Below are 19,385 nucleotides of genomic sequence, written 5' to 3'. Positions count from 1 at the left end.
TACTTAGGTGGTTCATTTTTATAAAATGTCATCTTTCCTTTTGTTTGAACAAGCATATCTAGTATTACTGAACCAAGTGGACTGGTGAAATAACTGGAAGGCACCTATTTTAGGAAATAAGTAATTTCTTTCTGCTTCTTTCTGTTGGTGGTTTGTTGTTTTTGTTTTGGGTTTTTTGTTGTTGTTTTGTTTTGTTGTTTTGTTTTTTTTTCCTGTCAACATTTATTTAAGAAAAAAGAGAGGGAGTTGGTCATCTGAGAATTTAAAATGTTGAAACTTTTTGCTGTTTAAAAGCTTATCAGCTTCAACATTAGAAGATAGATTTTTTCATTCCAAAGTTCTCCTCCTGCATTATGGTTATCATTTGAAAACATAACATTGTCTGAGATAATCTATTGTCTTTGGGAAGAGAATATAAGTGATATGATAGACTCTTCAGGTCTGGTGATATTCTGTATAGGTACACATGAAAACATAGTTGGTTTCAGTGCAGAAGGAGGATGTGAAAAAGGAGTTGTCTATGTCATTCTTGAAATTAGTAATGGAAAGCCTACAGTTTGCTGAGTTCTGTTTCCTAGTGAGATTTGCCTCAGGATATTTGTTGCAAGTGAAGTTATTTAAAAAAACACAAACCCTTTAAAAGTAGTGACAGAAATAAGTTTTGTGCAAGGATTATGGGAGAGGTATGTGTAAGCTCTACCAGCCGAGTCCATTGTATAAGCCTCTGCTTGTGATTTTTTATTATGAATCCTTTGGATTAGATCAGTGTGAAGCACAAAAACATCATACACATGGTAACGTAATAATTTTTTCAACACATTAAAGTATTTTCTTCTCTTCGCCCCACTTGACCTATGAGACAGTACAGTGTAGTCATCTTTTTAACTGAATACCAGTTCTGCTTTCACTAGTGTTGCTAGCCCATTGTCTTTCTGCAAAACAGGGACATGCCACAAATCTTCTGAGATCCACTAGAGCTATTGAATACTGTCTAGTTAAATCTTTGCGGAATGCTGGAGCTGCAAGTGCAGCCATAAAACCAAGAAAAAAATGTTTGTGGAAATTCTTCTAGAAATAAATGAAGGCCGAGTAGCAGTACAAAGAGACCCAGGAGGTTGGGGAGAAATGCTTTCCTGTATGCAACTATGCCCAGGCATGGCTGTGTGAGCCAAAGTGACCACAAGGACCTAAAACCTGCCTCCTGCCTTTTCTGAACTCCTTCGCCTTTTCTGAACTCCTTCACCTTTTCTGCTAATGCAGAAAAAATAAATAAATAAATAAATCAGTTTGTCCTGATAAAGAGTGGGGGCAAAAGGGATTCTATGAATAAATCCTTTTGCTTAGATTTTCCATTTCTCCTGCAGTTGTTGTTAAATCATAAATTTATCACAGCAGGAGCTTGCCATGTTCATCATATTATATCATAGTGACTTGCAGAGATGGAAAGAAAATCATATACATGTGGTGCCAATTTTCAACTAAAATCTCATCACTTTGCCCAGGCATCTTTCTGTTTTGAATCGGGTTCAAGAGAGTTTTGCAGGTTTTAGGAAATTATGGGTACATTCTTCCACTGATCTCCTTTGACAAATGTACCTAAGAGTTCATAGGTTTAAGTGAGCCTGGCCTCTGAGGCTGGATGATGGTGCAGTTGGCTGAGCCACCTTGTGAATTTGCTGCCTAGCTCAGGGGTGAACCTTTAGCCAGTATTAATAATCCTGATTTTCCTTTCTTTATTAAAACAACAACCTGAGTTTATCTCTAGTTCTGCCATTTTTTGCAGTAGCTATTTATTTGGTATTTGTATCTTTGTCTTGAATTAGGCTCATTTATTTATCTGGTCTCACATTTGTATTTCTTCAGTCTGGCATTATACTTACGAGCAGAGTGAGGTGTTTCATTTCCACATGCTTAAAATTGGTTTTGAAATGATACATTTTTGTATATATCTGTGTATGTATATATATATTAAAAATAATGTTTCCAAGTATGTTTCAGTGGTGTAGCACCATCATTTTTTTCCATAAATGAATCTGAGATAATCTAAGTTGCAGATCTTGTCATGTCTATGTCATAGCGGCATCATCAGTAAAACTTCTGGAGTTTAAAGAGGAAAGTAATCTGTATGCCACCTTGAAAATGCACTGTCCTCCTTTATTATATACTAACCCAAAACCAAAAGAGATCAAGGCTATACCAGTAACGGGCTCTTTCTATCTTAAAACTGTGGCTTTTAACATTAATACTGCCAAACCAGCTAAGAGATACTGAAGGATATAGCATTAAGAATTAAATCATCCACCCTTTGGAGAAAAGGGAAACAAAACGAAAAACCACTACAGAAGAGAAGAAAGGGAGAGAATTCAAGGAAGTCCAAGAGTCTAACCTTGTAGAGTTTCTGCCAAAAACTTCCTTTTATGAGAGGAGGGTTTGTAGTCTGTTTTCAATTTAAATCTTCATGTATTATGCTCACTGTTAAGATCCTTAAACCTTAGGATGTGTGAAGATGGTACTGTCTACTTAGGTACAACTACAAAGAAGGATGAAGATAATGTCTCTGCCTTGAGTCACCACCCCATACACTGGTCAATTTTCAGCTCAGAAGCTATCATTAGCTTTGTATCCTTCCTAAATATCTCCAGAACAATTGAGGAAGTTAAAAGCTGTGGCCTGCTAGGCAAGGAGAAGAAAATAAGTTTCATTATAGTTTTCATAAATCTGAGAAAGATGGGGGAAATCTTCCCACTTCAAATGAATATGAAGCTGCCTTATTTCTGGCTCTTGGAAACAGGAAAATCTGTGAGAAATGAATTTATTTTCTAGCAAAAACATTGGTGAAGAATTATTTGTAGGCGCTAGGGCTTACATCACATTGTTTTTCAGACTTCTTACTTTCCCAAGAAGCTGCACTTCAGTAGTCTTTCATTGATACTCTCTACCTCTGCTGTCCTGTCTTTTTGTTGTTCGTATGTTGTTACTCCCAAATGTGCATGCTAACGTTTTCTCACCGAAAAGTGGTGAGAGACAGATTTACAATTGCCATTCAGTCACATACTAAAGCATTTATTCCACCAAAAAAAAAAAAATTGTTTCATAATTTTTCTGGTAAATTCTGAACTATGTGATTAAAATTAGTTTTAAAATACAATTTTTTGTTTTAAACATTGTGCCCAAATTTTGGTACAGCTCAAGACTCAACAACGTAGTACAGAATAGTATGAAGGAGAATTAAATAATGGTCTAGCTCTATCTGTACTGGCAAAGCAAAATTTTGTGTGTATATATATATATGTATATATACATTTAGCTAAGCTGGAAAACTTGTGTGAGACCCCCAATACTGTTTTTTTACAGTGTAGGCAGGACTGACTTTTGTGACTCCACTAACCATGTTTTTTTAATTAGATCACATCCTAAAGGAAAAATGTTACTAAAACATTTGAAAATAGAAAATGGATTGGGCTTTTCTAGGAAAAGATATATATCTAAAACTATGCAAATAAAATACAAAGATGGCAGTATTGCTTGTGAAAGTGGGCTTAATAAAAGGAAAGCTTAGAAGTTCTAGCCTCAGCAGTTCATAATTCATTTACGTCTATTCATTGGGAAAGGTGTATTAATGATTTTTGTAAGAAATGCTTAGCATTCAGATATCCAGGGTGTCTTCGTAATCAACTAAAATCCCACTACTGCCCTTCAATTGAAATATTATATTCCTGCATCTATCTGGGCTGTTCTTTTTCTGACTGTTATATAGGGAGAATAAGGTGGGAGCATCTGTAGTACAGATGCTGTTTAAATAGAGCAATGTCTCTACTGTAGACAAAAAACTTGGCACAATTGTTTTAATTTATTTGTTTATGAATAGCCAGAAATAAGAAGGCTTTATATTCTTTTGAAGTGGGATGATTTTCTTTGATTTCTTGTGATTTAAAAAAAAATGTCAGTCCAGAGAATATTTCATAAACTAGGTTAGACAACTGTCCACCAACATTTTGTATTGCTATAACATGAGGAAGAACGAGATGCTTTTTTGTGTGCATCATTTCTGGAGATTGTTAGGTTTGATATGAAAGTATTTATTAATAGTTGCCACAAAGATGCTGTGATATATTTACAGGGACTTGCTGAATTTATTAGGAAGTGTGCAGAAAACAAACTGTTTTCTTTTTAGTTGCAAATGAAATCAGTTCTTTTTCCCTCATTTTCTTAATGAGTAGTTTTAGTCTCTCTTTATTTGTCTTCGCCTGATAGATGTGGAATCAAATATATCTGTTTTTAAATTAAATTCTGTAACAAAAGTTATTTTAATGATCTCAGTTAAAACTTAGTGTTTGCTCAGTCTTCATTATGTTGAAGTTTTTAAAATTACTGTAAGTATACGAAAAAGATAATCTAGACTTTTTTTAATCTTGGAGCTCAGAACCTGTGTTTTCAAGTATTGATACATTACTTGCCCTTTTCTGTGACTGAGCTATTTATTACTTAAACATAGGCTGACAGCAAAGCTCAGTCTATAGCATGTAAATCCTTGTAGAAAAATAGTGCCAAAAAACTGTGAAAAAATGGGTCCAGGCAGCTGCGTCACAAGGTTTGACCACTTTGGGCTGGGGTGCCAGGAGATTTGAGACAGATGTTTTCAGACATGCCGCATGCCTAAAACATTTCCAGGGGTCGAGCTACAAATAGTGACTTAATAAGTGCAGAAACAGGAAAAGTATGCAGGAGGACACAAGAGTTTATTCACCCCTAGGTGCACAGCCAGCCTCTTTACATTACATCTGCCTGTCAGGGTTGGCTATTTAAGCTGTCATGCCCTTGGTATTGCTCTTTGTCTGCCTGTGAATAAAGTGCAGCATTGTGATTACTAATCCCACTCCAGTGACTTGACTTTAAATGTGGTTTTGGAGCGGATCCCGGAGTTCTGTTTGCTAAGCTTCCTACTCCTGTTTCAGAGACACCACTGGAGATCTATGAGAGCGCACTGCAGACTGCCCTCCTCCTGTAGACCTGTCGCCTTTTTCTCCCACCAACCTTTTTTTTTTTTTCCTTTTTCAAAAAAAAAAACTTTTTGAAGGAAATCAATGGATAGCAAAGTGATCTGTTTATTTTTCTTTTTTTCCTTGCCTCCGATGACAGTGGGAAATCACACTGGTCGCATCAAGGTGGTCTTTACACCCAGCATCTGTAAAGTGACTTGTACCAAAGGCAACTGTCAGAACAACTGTGAGAAGGGAAACACCACCACCCTCATTAGTGAAAACGGCCATGCTGCTGACACTCTGACAGCCACTAACTTCCGAGTAGGTAAGTACCCTGAACTTGTATTTGTCCTTAGCTGTCCTCTCTTGCCTAAGAGAGGGAGGAGATGTTTTGTTATTAATACCAGTTGTGCATTTGTTACTCTTTGTTTGGAGGGCTGTGCTGAGGAGGAACTATTGTATGTTAGACAAGCTTTCTGGTATCCTTCGGAAATGTTCCCAAAAGTTCCTTTTGTGTCATAGGAAAAAAAATCTCCTGTATTTTTCATCTGAATTTTCAGCTGCAGGGCTACAGCATGCTAGGCTGAAGATTTTGGTAAAATTCATCCCTCAGAGTTTGTGTTGGTAAATAGAGAGAATGTCAGATTCCACAAAAAGTTCTGTTTCCTGTTTTTGTCTGTTGAATTAAGTATCAAATGCACATAAAATCTATATAACACAGCAAATCTGTCTGAAAAAAATGGTTCAGGGCTTACTTAAAAGTACAGTTCTTTTAAATTAACATCAGCTTAAAACTTTTTGTTACAGCTGAGAGTAAATCAGCTTTCATTTTTGTCATTTTTAGAGACTGAAATAAGTCAAATTGAAGTTAGTTTATTCTTTCTGCTTGCTCAATAAGAGTATCAGCAGTATCCCAGTCTAAACCCTCCATCTGCTTGACTGTTGAAACAAATCCTGAAAGCTATCTAGGATAACAATTAGCATATTTTAACTGTACACTGCATGTTGTTGGTAGGAATTTGTGTGCAAGTATTAGTCTTATAAGCTAAGAAAAATACAAATATATGGATACATACCTAAACACTTTTAATCACATTTCTCATTTCACATTATGATATCCTTAACTGCTCTTGGGAAGTATTTTGTTGTTATCCTGAAAATATGATAGTATCACTTTCTAAAAAAAAGTTTAAAATTAATTAGTTTGCCAATATTTACTCAAAGAATGCCAGATATGAACATTATAATTTTAGTCTCCATCTAGTATAAACATAATGTCAGGCAGTGCTGAGGCTGGTCAATACTGCCCTTTTAAAAGTGCACTATATTTCAGTCTCTGAGATGGGGAAAAGCTATTCCAAGTTATTATTCTTTTCATCCAGACAGCTGATACAAAGAGCAGTTCCCTCTCTTAGCACTCCTACTAGACTATCAGACTGTGGGTGGAAGTTCTTAAAATTAGTAACACATTCCTTGATATATGCATATTTGTAAAAATACCTAAGTTTTAAGCTAGTAAAAACTGTTTTGGAAGAGCAATACAGCATATTTGGGGTTTCTTTATGATTGTTTTGAGGCATTAAAAAAAAGGATTTTGTAAAGGAATGGTAAATAAAATACTATAAACTTGTGTTTACTGTCAGTACATATTTTTATCAAAGTTTTGGCAAGAACATCAGCTAAGTAAGTTTTTTGTTCAGTTTTCTGACTACTGAGAAAGGATAGGGTTATTTTCCCTCCCCTTTCATTTGACCTAATTTCTTATTGAAATTATGAAATGCTGAGAACAGGCAGTCATGTAATTTGTCTGCTATGTAAATCTGTGCTGTAACATGACCTGGAGAGTAGAAATCGACCTGTGAAGACGTGTTCCACACCTTCCTTCCTGGCCTCAGGCCACGCAGCTCGTGATGGACTGTGTACAATAGGCTTCTAGAAATATTCAGCAAAAACAGCTCATAGTAGTATTTGATGGAAAGATAGGGGAGTGTTATGTTTTAAAATGTCTCTAAGCAAGTTGCTACACATGTATAGGGATTCTTAAACCTGCCGGTAGTGATCTTTCCTGTTACCTTAAAAAGCATTCACCGCATTTCTAAGTATTGTCATTTTTACCAAAGAGCAATAAGGAAGAGGTTTAAACTGTCGTTTCAAGACTCTCCATATAAAAATAAAAATGCTGAGTGAATTTTACTTCTTACTAGCCAGAGAGGAGAGATCCTGCACCTGTAGATTGAGTTCTTTCACTGTTCGTAGCTTTTCAGAAGCTTTTGAGCCAGGGTTTAAAATACATACTACTGAAATAGTTTTTATATCTGTTCTCTAAGGAGTGCCTCTCATTAGCTGAAGCTTGTCCTAGTAGAAAAGTCTCCTGATACATAAAGCAGAAGTAATTTGGGTATTCTGAGATAATTTATTTTTGTTATACTTTTAACATCGGTAGTATGTTTTGCTTGTGCTTTTTGCTTTTAAGTTCCTGTTCTAACCTTGTTTACTTACCCAAAATGCATGGAAAGTCTTACTCTGATCATTTCACATTTTAAAAGTGCAACCATGAAGCAGAATGTCGTGTCAGAAAATACATGCTTATTGCAGCAAACAGCACTTATTCAGTGTGTTTGTTTTTTTTTTTTTTAAAGTATTCAGTCTTTCTGAAGCCAGAAAAGGTAAACTCACATGCTCTATTTGGAAAACTGACTCCTATTGCTAATAATAGATACCTATTATTAGTAAATTAGGAAACTCTTTTATTTTTTTAGCTCTAAATGTATTTCTGTAGCAGGAGCAGCATTCTAGTACACAAGATTGAGTTTAGATACTCTCATGACAGACTGCAGTTAGCCATCACTTTGCTTTGTTCAAAATAATCCATTATTTCTAATAATGAACCAGAGTAAAATTTTGTGTGCATGTTTTAAACTTTGTATTGAGCTTTATAAATATTTTATTTTTATAGAGGGTTAAGTTGCAGGGTCTGTAGTGAAGCTACTCAGGTTTTTCCATGGGTTATTTAATATTTCAGATTCTTAAGATTTGCTTAGTTTGTCATTTCAGCTGAAACTTGGTACCAACACGTTCAGGCAAGGAACAAATCCTGTTTCCTGAAAAATGTATTAGCTATGGATAAGCTATGAAAAAGAAAAACCCACATGCAAGAAACAGATTGAAGGAAGTGTAGTTTTTCAGGTAGCTGAGATTTTGGCTGCTCTCATGAAGAGTTCTAGCATTTCAGTTGGAGGTGATGAAAGCTTGGTATTTAAACAGAAGGATTTCCTTGATTGCCAGTCTGCTTTAGTAAAACTTGGGGGTTCTTTGCATTTTGTGAATGGGATATGTTGCACAGTGAATCTAACCAACCACCAGTATTTCATTGGCTTGGAGAATGAAACCATTTAATCTGAGTGGAAACTTCTGCTGAATAGATGATTCTCATTATTCTATTGGATTGATGCATGGTGCAGTTTGTATGGTGTTTCAGTCCTGATGTATCTACAGAGACTTGTAAAACAGAGTCAGTATATGTGGATAGGAAAGGATGTGTATTGAATAACATATGAGGTTTCTGTCTCATTCACTGTTGAAGTTACTCAGTGCTGTGTCCTGTTTCTCCTCAAAATTACTCAACATTCCAAAATACCTATATTTGAAATTAATTTTCTCTCTGTAAGGAGTGGGAGGATAATGACTAATTTGTAACTGTAAAATGAAGCAGTAAGGAATTAGGAAATGCCCAAATTTATGTTCTTCATGCTCTTCGATTTTTTTTCCCTGTTGTGCATGTGTATTTAATTATACATTTGTATGCTATTTCCACAGGATCTCTGCCTCATTCATTGTACAGGAATGACAGAACTTAGTAAAGGAAGTACTCATTTCATACTTAGGTTTATATTCAGTGTTCATTTGCAGCCCTGCCTTCTCATTTGACGTGATTCATTCAAACTGTTATAAAAGAGAAGTTAAAAAGCATTGCATACTATTCAGTGGAAGTGCACATCTTTCTGTAGAGATTTTGTGTCTGAGCACTTGGCAGTATCTGTGTCAAACAGGAAAGCAGCAGCATTCTGCAGATGGAGACCAAGGAGGGTTTAAGATTTTTTTTCCAAGACTATAGGAGACTATTGTGGCAGAGGTGGTGATAGAATTATTGCTCTGCTAGTCCCCTTTATGTCACTCTTTAACACTCATCAGTATCTCTTCTTTTAACTTTCCCTTCCCCTTTTCTTCTGATCCCTTTTCATATTGCCTGCAGAGTTGTCCTTCCTCTTGGCTCAACTGCAGTTTACTCAAGCCAGTATTGGTGATGAGAGAATATTTAGCTGTGTGCCTTCCACTGGAAGAAGGACAGATTTTTAGGAAGCCTTTATTTCTTGTTACATTGAATTTGAGTGAAAGTGTATTTCTCCTACAGCTTCACTGGTCTGTGTTGGGAATTGTTGTGAGGTTAAAAATGATGTCATGTGTGTTGTGGCCTGCAGTCTGTGTGAGCTATTCTTCCTTGAGAAACTAGGAGAGAATGAGATGTTTATCCGTCCTCCTTTCTTTTAATCTGTAAAAGGTTAATTTGCCCCTGATCCTGTATTAACGTGGTAATAAGGATGCGCTGGACATAATTTGGTGGTTTGGTGTCCGAAGTGAAAATGTATCTGGTCCTTCATATTTTGAAGGGCTAGGCAGATTTATTTAATCATAAATTGCAAAACTTTCAGCAGGGATCACAGTCATCTGCATATCCTGTACCCTGTTGCAATAATGCTCAATTATATTGTCTATTGAATTTTGGCACTTTCTCTATTGGAATTTTGTATAAAAATTTTTTTCTGTTTTACTGTGTTGATTCTGTACAAATGTTTTTGAATAATTGAGGTTGTCCAGAAGTTTCCAACAGAAACTTCCAAGAAGCAGTATAAACCTTTTACTCAACTTTTATTTGGTCTTCTGTTGAAAGTAATGGAAGAAAATTTGCCCAATATATTTTAAAACAATAGGGCTTTTTAGATTTACAAATTAGTGAATTACATGTACTAAATTAACAAAGTATTTATGTAAGTCTGTGAGAATTTGTAGACACTTTGGACGGTTTGTGAGGTGTACACTCTTCAGTATTCTACCCGTTTTATTTTCATCTTTGTTTTGTTGCACTCGGTTTAGTAAGAGTTGCTAAAATGGCAAGATGTTAGAAGAGATGCTTTCTCCTCTATTGTGGCGTGGTTCACTCCTCGGTGAATGGTGTCAGCCTGGGTAGATGACCTGTGTCAGATCTATGTAACTTGTGCCCCAGCAAACACCACTCCTACAGTTTGAACTGAGACTTTAGAAGATGTAGATGGAGCTTTTCAAATGGGGGATTAAAAATAATTGATAATTAATGTCATGCTGAGATTTTTAAAATTCCTCTTGGTAACATAACTGAGGAGAATTGATTTTTTTAAAATGCTTTGGTTTTCAACTTGAGTATGTTCCATAAGACATCTCAGTTCATGAGGAGCTTATTTCTGGAATAACTACTTAGTTCAATATTAGGATATGGTAGTTCATGGTCTGTTTTAAGTAGTGTATTCTCTGTGGTTAAGAGTGAAGTTTTGTGTGGTTTTTGTTGTTTTGGTTTTGGGTTTTTTTTTAAAATATTCTCATTTTTTGCAGTTGAACTTTCCTGAAGCAGTTACAATGTGAGAACCTTACTGTTCTTCTACTCTAATTAGTTTAAGTCCTTTTGTTCTGTCTATAGTGGCTACCTTGTAGCCTTATTTGGTAAAAGTTTTATTTCTACTGTTTCTGCAGTAATTATCATTTCTGCTCTGTCAGGCTTTATTTATTTTATGCTTTTTGCTGCCAGATGAAATATTTTTTTTTCTTTTTACAGACACTGCCAGGCACTTGAAATTCAGAATTCTCAGACAACTTGGTTAAAAGATTAACTTTTTAAACCTTCTGCATCAGTAACCAATCAAATTGGTCAGTCTGTCAGGAAAAAAAAAGAAAATAATGAGGACATGAGAGTTTATTCACTGTTTTAGCTGGTAATTTGAAATTTAATCTGTATAAATGATGACTGTGCTGGAAATAATATATTAATGCAGGAACATTGTAACAGCTGGAACAAAATAAAGACTAAGTATTTTTCTTCAGATACTGGACTTGGTTGGTAAAACTGAAAGGAAGATGAATAATGGTGGAACTGTTTTATTAATTGTTTACATCCTTTGCCTTATAGGAGATACTCAGAAGAAGGTATTTCCTGGCCTGAAAAACTAATGCCAAACAATTTCAGAGGAACTGCTTATTGTGAGCATCCATGTAGCAGACATTTCCTTTTTCCCAATCTTCCTTTCTTGTATAAAGTAAATTTAAGCAGACAGGAGAATTAAGTAATTTACGTACAATCCAGGTAGTGTAGTGTAGGGTTTCCTAATCTGAACCACTAACAGACTAAAATTCTACCCTGTCCTGTAAATTTGCCACTGTGTAGTCTGGGTTTTAATGCTTTTTCGATTTATTCTCCACCTATATTCAAATTACAAAGAAAAATTGTATCTTAAGGATTTTGTTGTTGATATTCCCATCTGTTCAGAATGATTGCTTCCTTTCCCCCCATGTATTCATCTGCACTTGTCATGAACTAATAATTCTGGTTTCTACCATACAGCTCACAGCATCTGTGAAGTCTTTCCTCATAATCTTAAACTAATTATTAAAATTTTATGTCTTTCCCTTGGATTGTAACAGAGGCCAGACACTAATGTAAAGAAAATATATTGTTTAGCCAGATTATTTTAATGAGGTTCAATTTAGACAAGCCTGGTAGCTACTTGTTTCCACTCCTTTGCTTACCTTAAGGACTTGAGACCATCACCGCAAAGTTCAAGTCCATTTGCTCTCAAAGCACTCACCAAAATCTGCAGTCATAGGAAAAAACACAAATTAAAATGATACAAAATCCACACCTGCAGCCATTCAAAAATACATGGAGTATGTTTGCTTCAAAGTTAAAGCAAAGCAGAACACAAAGTTAAAATGCACAATGCGTTATTTTACTGTATTTGGCTTTCATTTATAGGGTTTAGTTTATGTACATCTGACTTGAAGTGCTGTAAAAAGAGAGAACAAAGAGTGCATTTATTTGAAAGATTACATTGTTGCATATTCAAATACACATGCTACCTTGTACAGCTGTAATGTAATTATTGCTGAACCAAATGTCTTTGTGCATACCTCACTGAAGATGAACTATATGCCAACTTTGGTTTAAAAAATAAAAAAGTTGTTTTTGAATTATGCAGGCACAGAAGAGACACAAGCTGTAGGATTATCTTTCTGCAGTTAGTGTGTGTCCATTGCGTCTGTTTTACTTATTGTTTGATTTTATTGTCATCCTGCTATGTTAGATGCTGTATATGTACATGCTAAAAAACTTTTTTTTTTTTTCAATCTAATCAGAAGCTACATAGGTCTGAGAATGCCAATTGTGACATGCGGGGGGCAAAGGCAATTTTTTGTAATCACACACGTTTCAGCGCACAGGGTCAGGTCCAACACCGTGGTGTGAAGCTTGTCAGTGGGGTTGTACACAGCTCAGGGGAGTTGAATCCATGGCTTAATTGCTTGGAACTTGGACATGACCAGTCAGAGCACTGACTGTATTTTAGGTTTACGCAGCTTGTGCAGCAATTTATACAACTATTACGTGTTTCTAAAGGAGCCGCAATGAGATGTGCTGAAGTTGTGTGTTTTTTTACTAGATTTCCAATGGTACTTTCTCTGCAGAATAACCTGTACCCTTCCCACTCATTAGCACTGACTCTCCCTTTCCTCCTTTAGAACTCCCAAGATGTGAATTTTTTGCTTTTCACTGGTGTCCTATGACCTAATTTATTACTCAAACTCTGAATAATCTCCTTCCCGATATTCTCATATTGTGTCATCTCCTCAAAGTCAACTCCCTAGAAGACTTTCCAATTTCTTGTGATGTAACCAGTGCCAGAAAATCTTAGATATCTTATGTTTTAAATGTTTTTAACCAGTCCAGGAAGGTCTGGATTATGAGCTATTATTTGTATGTTAATGGGTACCCACTCGAAAGAGTCTATTCATACTTTATTTTTCATGTAAACTTTTTTGCACAAAAATGAGCACTGTGGTAATGTTAAAATAATCAGAGATCAGTCTTCTGATGTTTGGAAAGGATAGAAGTTTTTCTAATGACTGCAGTTTTTTGTGCCTTTTTTATTTTAAACGTAGTTTTGTTATTGGAGGCTGCCTTGTGGCATGAGATGCAGTGGATTAGACCTCAGGCTTATAGACCCTTTGGATCTAAGGTTGTGGGTTTATCCCACTCAACAAATTTTACTGAGGTGCCTGAGTCAGGAGCCTGGTCATCAATGAGAGACGTCTTTGAGGCAGTTTGGTCCTTTAATGGCCTGAATGGCCTACTGGGTGAGCCTCTCTTCACTGACAGAGTGGGGAACCTCAGGTAACACTGCTCCTACCTTAGATGGCCCAAGAAGGCACAAAGGTTAAATGGGATGAATCTCAGCCTAAATACCTATTATTCAGTTGCCAAAGATGGTAAGCATGCTGATGTTCCTGGACAGTGTCAGCTTAGCTGTCTCTGTGGTCTTCAGAGCCTTTGCGTAACAGCTGTGACCAGTTGCTTAAAAGTTTCTTAGGACATTTTGCCATTTTGTCTGATGATAGACAAGTAGTTTGATGTCTGAAGAGCAGCTCTTTTCCCTGGTGTCAGAGCAGAGGATCAGTTCAGTCACTTCATCAGCCTGTAACAGGGCATGAGCAATAGCAGCTTAGTGTCATTATGGTCAAGTTACACATTAAACCTGTAGTCCTTAAAGGTGGGTAGTGCTGCTCAGCTGACACCAGGAGGGAAGAGTTACAGCCTTGAAGGATCCTGTAGTAATAAAGACCCTTGTTGTTTGTTGTCTGTCCTGTTGAATTCTTGTTCTGTCTGTTGAAAACAGGTACACTGCAATATTAACTAGTAAACAGTAGTATTATGCATGCTCAGACACACATGCTATAAAGAGGAGTAAGACTCTTAAAAGCACTGGAAACATAGGAAGGGTTAGTTTTCATCAGACACTGGGCCCCTTGATTTCAGTATGTCCACTTTGACAATGACAATTTATTCAGGGCTATTTAAATTAGTACCTATAAAGTCTTTATATTGCAACATACAGTTTAGCAATGTGTTTACATTTTGCATTCTACAGGAAATGTTTTATGAATGAGGGTTTTAAAAAAGAGTTGCTAGCTTACTTGTCTTTTAAACCCAGCCTTCCCTAGATTTTTTTTTTTTCACTTTCATATGTCTTGCCCAAAGAATGTTAACATTGACACACTTCTTAACATCTGAAGAAATGCTTGGAGTAGCTTTTTGGCATGTGTTAGCAGCATTATTAAAGGTCTGACACTGGCTGTTTGTTTTGCATTAATTTCTAATAAACAGCAACTAGTGGTTTTATTTTTTTCCTTAGTATACTGATTTTAGGCTTAATTCCTGTCTTATGCTCAATATAACAGGATCAACTCAAAGTCAATAGATTCACCAAATACGATCAGGGTAGGGGTGAGTCATTCCTTATCTCTCTGCCTATTTCCTTGCCTCTAAAAATAGTGTCTGAATCGTCTCAGATACAGAGAATATTAGAAGTAGATTTAGCAAAGAGTGACTGTGAACATTGTGCCTTTTAGTGAGCCATAATCCTCCTGCCAGTCATTTATCAACTAGCATAATTTTTGCCATACCCTTTTTATGTTGATCAGCCACAGCTTTAGGCTGTTTTCCATGACAAACCATGTATTTTATTTTTCTGATTGCATTTTAAGATTCTAATATTGTTTTTCAGTCATCTCATTCTTTCCACACTGTAACGCTTCAGCAGCTTTTTGGCAGGTGTTGGTCAGATGGTGCTCATTTCAGTCACCTACACTCGGGCCCATGGTTGCATCTGACATGTCTGAGGGTAGCACTTATCACGTGAGCTTGAAAGGGTACGATACAGGTCCTATGAGACTCCCATGCCCTTTGGACCCACATTGAGGGATGGGTGAAATACCTGGGGGCATATCGGATGTCTCTACACGTCTTCAAGTCACCAATATCCAACTTTTCATCCTGAGGTGTTACAAAGTACTGAGTTTAAACCTCAGAAAGACACAAATTATCTTGTGCACGTTTGTTCTGGGTTGTTTGCTGATCGTGATCCTCGCTCAACAAGTGTGTATTTCTCTAAAACGTCTTCCAGCCTTGGCATTTAAAATCTGAACCTGCTCCACAGTTATCGGTATTAGGGTCTCCCATAGTTAACAGTGTAGCCTCTGTTAAAGAATGACTGATTCCCCACTATTAATATACTTCTATAATGAAAAACTGAAACATAATGGGACAAGCATATGGACTGAGACAGCTTAAATGTCAGCATCTGCATATGAGGTACATGTTGAAACTTAGGTTACAGTCAGTGGAGATTTAGAAATTTGTTCAACTCACTCTAATGCATGCACAGAGAACTGAGAAATACCTACTTGACTCTTGTTTTTTATTGGTTGGGATCTTACAACTTTCCATCACTAGTGAAGACAGCATCCCTCCCCCTTTTTCATAAGTAAGCTGTTGTTCTTCTCTAGTGCCTACCTAATTTGTTACACTTCCTGCACCTTATTTACAGTGAGTTGACACTACCATTAAGTCATGCAAATCACTAGATGGCCTTTCAGCAGCTCAAATAAAACTCAGTTACTTGTGGAAGTAATCATCGTCCCAGAGGCTGTGCCTGTACTTACCACCTGAGTTAGAGAATTTTAAATGGAAAGTTTGCTGTTGAGAGATAGAAAAATAGAAAATGCTTGAAGATATAGGTGATCTGGTTTTGTGATGCTTTCTTCTACTTGTCTTCCTTGGTAACTGCCATTTAATGCTGCATGAAGCAGACTTAGAGTTTCATCACCAATTAGACTTTAAGGTACTCCATGATTTGTTAGAGCCTGGCACTGATAGTGGTATGTGGAGTAGTTTGAAAAGAACTCGTAAAGAGAGAGATCTTCCAAAATTATGAGAGTAGGGAAAACATTGAGAGAATAGCTAGACTGCATTCTAGTAGTGGGCTTTCTTTTTTAGTGTTTTCTTTCTGTTTACTTTGAATGCATTATTCTAGATCTGTTACAGAATTAAAAAAAAAAAACAACAAACAAAACTCAGCAACTGCTATAGTTTCTGATTTTGGAACTGTGTTGTTGATGTGTATAGTACAAAGAAAATGTATGTTTGTCCATGCAAAAGTGTAGAAATAGTTTATTTTGTAGAATTATGTGATTACAGCTTGAAAATGTTCATGGCTACAACAGACACATAGTGTATCTATAAGGTTTTTCTTCACAGATGTAGACATGCAGCAACTTTAAAATAAGTGAATTGACAAATCATTAAATGGCCATAGGCATGATGACAGCTACTGAGCTTCCTTAGTGCAATGTCTCTTTAAAAAAAAGGATAAAAATATTGTTTGCAGTATGGTATTTCATGGAGTAGGGAGAGTGACAGAAAGCGAAGGCTGGGAATTTCTTGAGTTTTGTTGGTGAGAGGAAGAATCTTTCTGGTGCAAGAGCACTTCCCCAGGATTTTTGGCAGCATATTTTAAAGTGTAAAATCATGCCTTTCCAGATGGCTTTAGTAACTACAGGTTGCTCTTCTACTCAGTGATTCCCAACTCTTCTGAGTTCAGTTGTGAGACTAGACTCATGCTAAGAATGCTTTGAATCCAATCCTCAGAGCAACCTGCATTTTTCTCTAGATCTTCATATATGATATTTCTTCAGTAAGGATTCTTGGACAAGCAAAAATTAAAAGTATAATGGTCAAGAGAAAAAAAAAATATGGAAAAGTGTGAAAAGATTGGAATTACTTTTGCAAAGTGTTCAGATTCAGCAAGGAAGACACCAACTTGATTTTGTAATGAAGAGGGGACATGGGATCACTGATGAAAAATGGAAAGGGGGAAAATAGTGTTAAATAAAAATGAAAAGTTATTAATGTAGAAAGTTAGTAAGGGTAGCTTAATAAGTCACAGAAAAATGTTCTTGGGCTGACTTTAAATATTATATGAGAAGAAGCCTAGTAGTGGTACAGGAGATAACATAGGACTGACACATTTATAAAACTATTACTGCTGATAGAATAAAAGTAGAAGGATTTAATATCTGTTTGCTTTGTGTTAGGAAACAATCTGTCCAACTTAATGCGCAGCGTGCAGAAATGCCTGACAGCTGTCTGGAATGTTAGTAACTAGAATCATTGGTTTGAGATGGTTTCAGAGTAGATACCATTTAGTACATGAGAGCTTTTGAATTCAAGATAGTAATCTTAATAAAGGGGCCAAAAGAGTGAAATCTCATGCTTTGCAATAATGATACAGTGTTCTTTCCTCTTTTTCAAAAATGTGGTCATGTTGGATCAACAAAAACTCAGATTTCAAAACCATTTGTCAATTTCACAGACTGAGAAGTATTGCTAAGTAGCCTTCTGGTTACATGATCGAGGCTTTTAGGTAAAGGAGAATCTCATCCTCAACAACATTGAGTCCATCTCAGAAAGGGCCCAGGAATACTGTTTTTACAGTCCTTGGAAACTGGCAAACAAATGCTGTATTACATCAGCAGGAGATGGACACTAAAACTTTTTTACCCTTAATTGTTCTGCCTGGATTCCTCATACTGAAGTACGGGTATTTCATCTATTCTGTAGTGATATGATACAATGAGGGGTGTGCTTCTAGGCCAGTTTATCTTCTCCCTAAAGCAGTCCGTTTTTAAAAGGCCTATGTTTTCAAAGTTTGGAAGTTTAGGTTGCTCTTTGCAGCAAGGAAATAATTCACAGACTCCTGTATCATTGTTAGTAGTTCCTGGCTAATAAAGTTGTATATAAAGGAAAGGTCTGTACATCTGTGTATGTCATGTACACAGATTTCCTTTGGAGTTTTTTGAGATAACCTGCTGCTTTGGTCTTCTTGATAGAGTCAAATGTGGTTACAGTTGGGTTAGAACAGAGTAAAGACAGCTGTTGTTACTTGAATGCAATTAATTGTCTTGCTCAAGAACTCTTTATTAGTTGAGTCGATCCTTGAACTCTGATGTTTGCTTATGTCTTTAAATGTTAACAGTCTTGAAATGTCATGTGCATTCAACTGCAAACCAACAAAATGACCCCTGCAATGCAGCTCGGTGTTAATACTGTTTTGTGGGAGGGGAAGATGATGAGATATAATTCCTGAGAGTTGTCATCATTCTGCATTTATTCCTAGTGCTGGGGAGGAGGGGCTTATAATTTTAACAATGCAAATATAAGAAAATAATTTTACCTACAGAAAATAACATTTGTACACAGAAAATATTTTCTATTTTGGAAGCATTAAACTTGATTTTATTTGAGACTCCCCCCCTCCCCCAGCAAATATACGTGATCCAGACAGCAATAATACCACAAAACTTTTTTTTATTTTGGCAGTAATTTGGTTTCCTTTTCTGGATAAAGAGCGGTATTTATGATCCCATTCCTAAGTGGGATTGCATTACTTAGTTAAATATCTCTTGGTTATAACAGATTTATAAGACCAATTCTAATGAAGTCAGTGACCATGTCAATTCACAATAGCTGAGAACTCAGTTTAGTAGTTGCATTTTCTTTTTCTTATCATACTGTTAAGTTTGAGGTAATTTTCTGTCTGAAATTTTTCCCTGCAGTGTTGCCTATTTTTTTTCCAGAGGAAACGTCTGATGTGCCTTCGGTATCATGTTGAGCTTTTTAGGTTTATTTCTATGTATTGCAACATTCAGAGTAAACACTGTTTTGTAAGACCCTTGTTTATAATATTTACATGTCTACTGATAAGCAGTGTGAAGGTGGCACATTTGATAAGAGACCATGTTCAATATAGGTTCCCTTTAACACTTTCTCTTCAGAAGTCTGGCATAATGGAACACACCACCTTGAATGGCATGGAGTAGATTTTTTTCACTTCTGAACACTTTTAGTTGTTTTATTTCTTTCTTACTAAAAAAATGTGAATGTTAATGCACCCACTGAAGTGACAACTGCATTTTTTCACAGGATTAAGACTTGGAAGTTCATGTGCAAAGGAATGTGCATAGCAACTTTGAATATATTATGTTCATGAGAGTTATAACTAGAGAAGCACAGAATAAGGAGAAACAAAATCCTGCAAGTATAAAAATAAACTGGATTTTGGTGGTTTTATTCTCAAATGATGTTCATTGAGTCTATTAAACACAGCCTCCAATAATAAAGAAATGTACTTAGAAGTACGAATGTTATTTGAGGTACGGGAAGGGACAAGTCGCTGCTGAAGCCAACTTGCCACCAGGACACCCCTACGC

General features: G+C 36.2%; 1 protein-coding gene across 8 annotated transcripts in view; it reads left to right on the top strand.

The window, feature by feature from the left end:
* Nucleotides 1-19,385, top strand: part of LTBP1 (latent transforming growth factor beta binding protein 1) — a 184,715-nt gene that overhangs the window by 49,565 nt on the left and 115,765 nt on the right. For 6 of the 8 annotated variants that reach the window (XM_051613894.1, XM_051613887.1, XM_051613891.1 and 3 more), the window contains exon 3: nucleotides 5,140-5,307. In XM_051613894.1, the coding sequence (XP_051469854.1) occupies nucleotides 5,140-5,307 (168 nt within the window). Of the gene's footprint in view, nucleotides 1-4,974; nucleotides 5,308-19,385 lie in introns of those variants that run through there. The other 2 variants (XM_051613893.1, XM_051613890.1) reach the window with 1 other exon arrangement.

The sequence above is a fragment of the Apus apus genome, chromosome 3 (genome assembly GCF_020740795.1).
Source record: "Apus apus isolate bApuApu2 chromosome 3, bApuApu2.pri.cur, whole genome shotgun sequence".
Taxonomy (NCBI): domain Eukaryota; kingdom Metazoa; phylum Chordata; class Aves; order Apodiformes; family Apodidae; genus Apus; species Apus apus.
The sequence above is the reverse complement of the archived record's forward strand: the minus strand, read 5'-3'. Positions and strand labels throughout refer to the sequence as shown.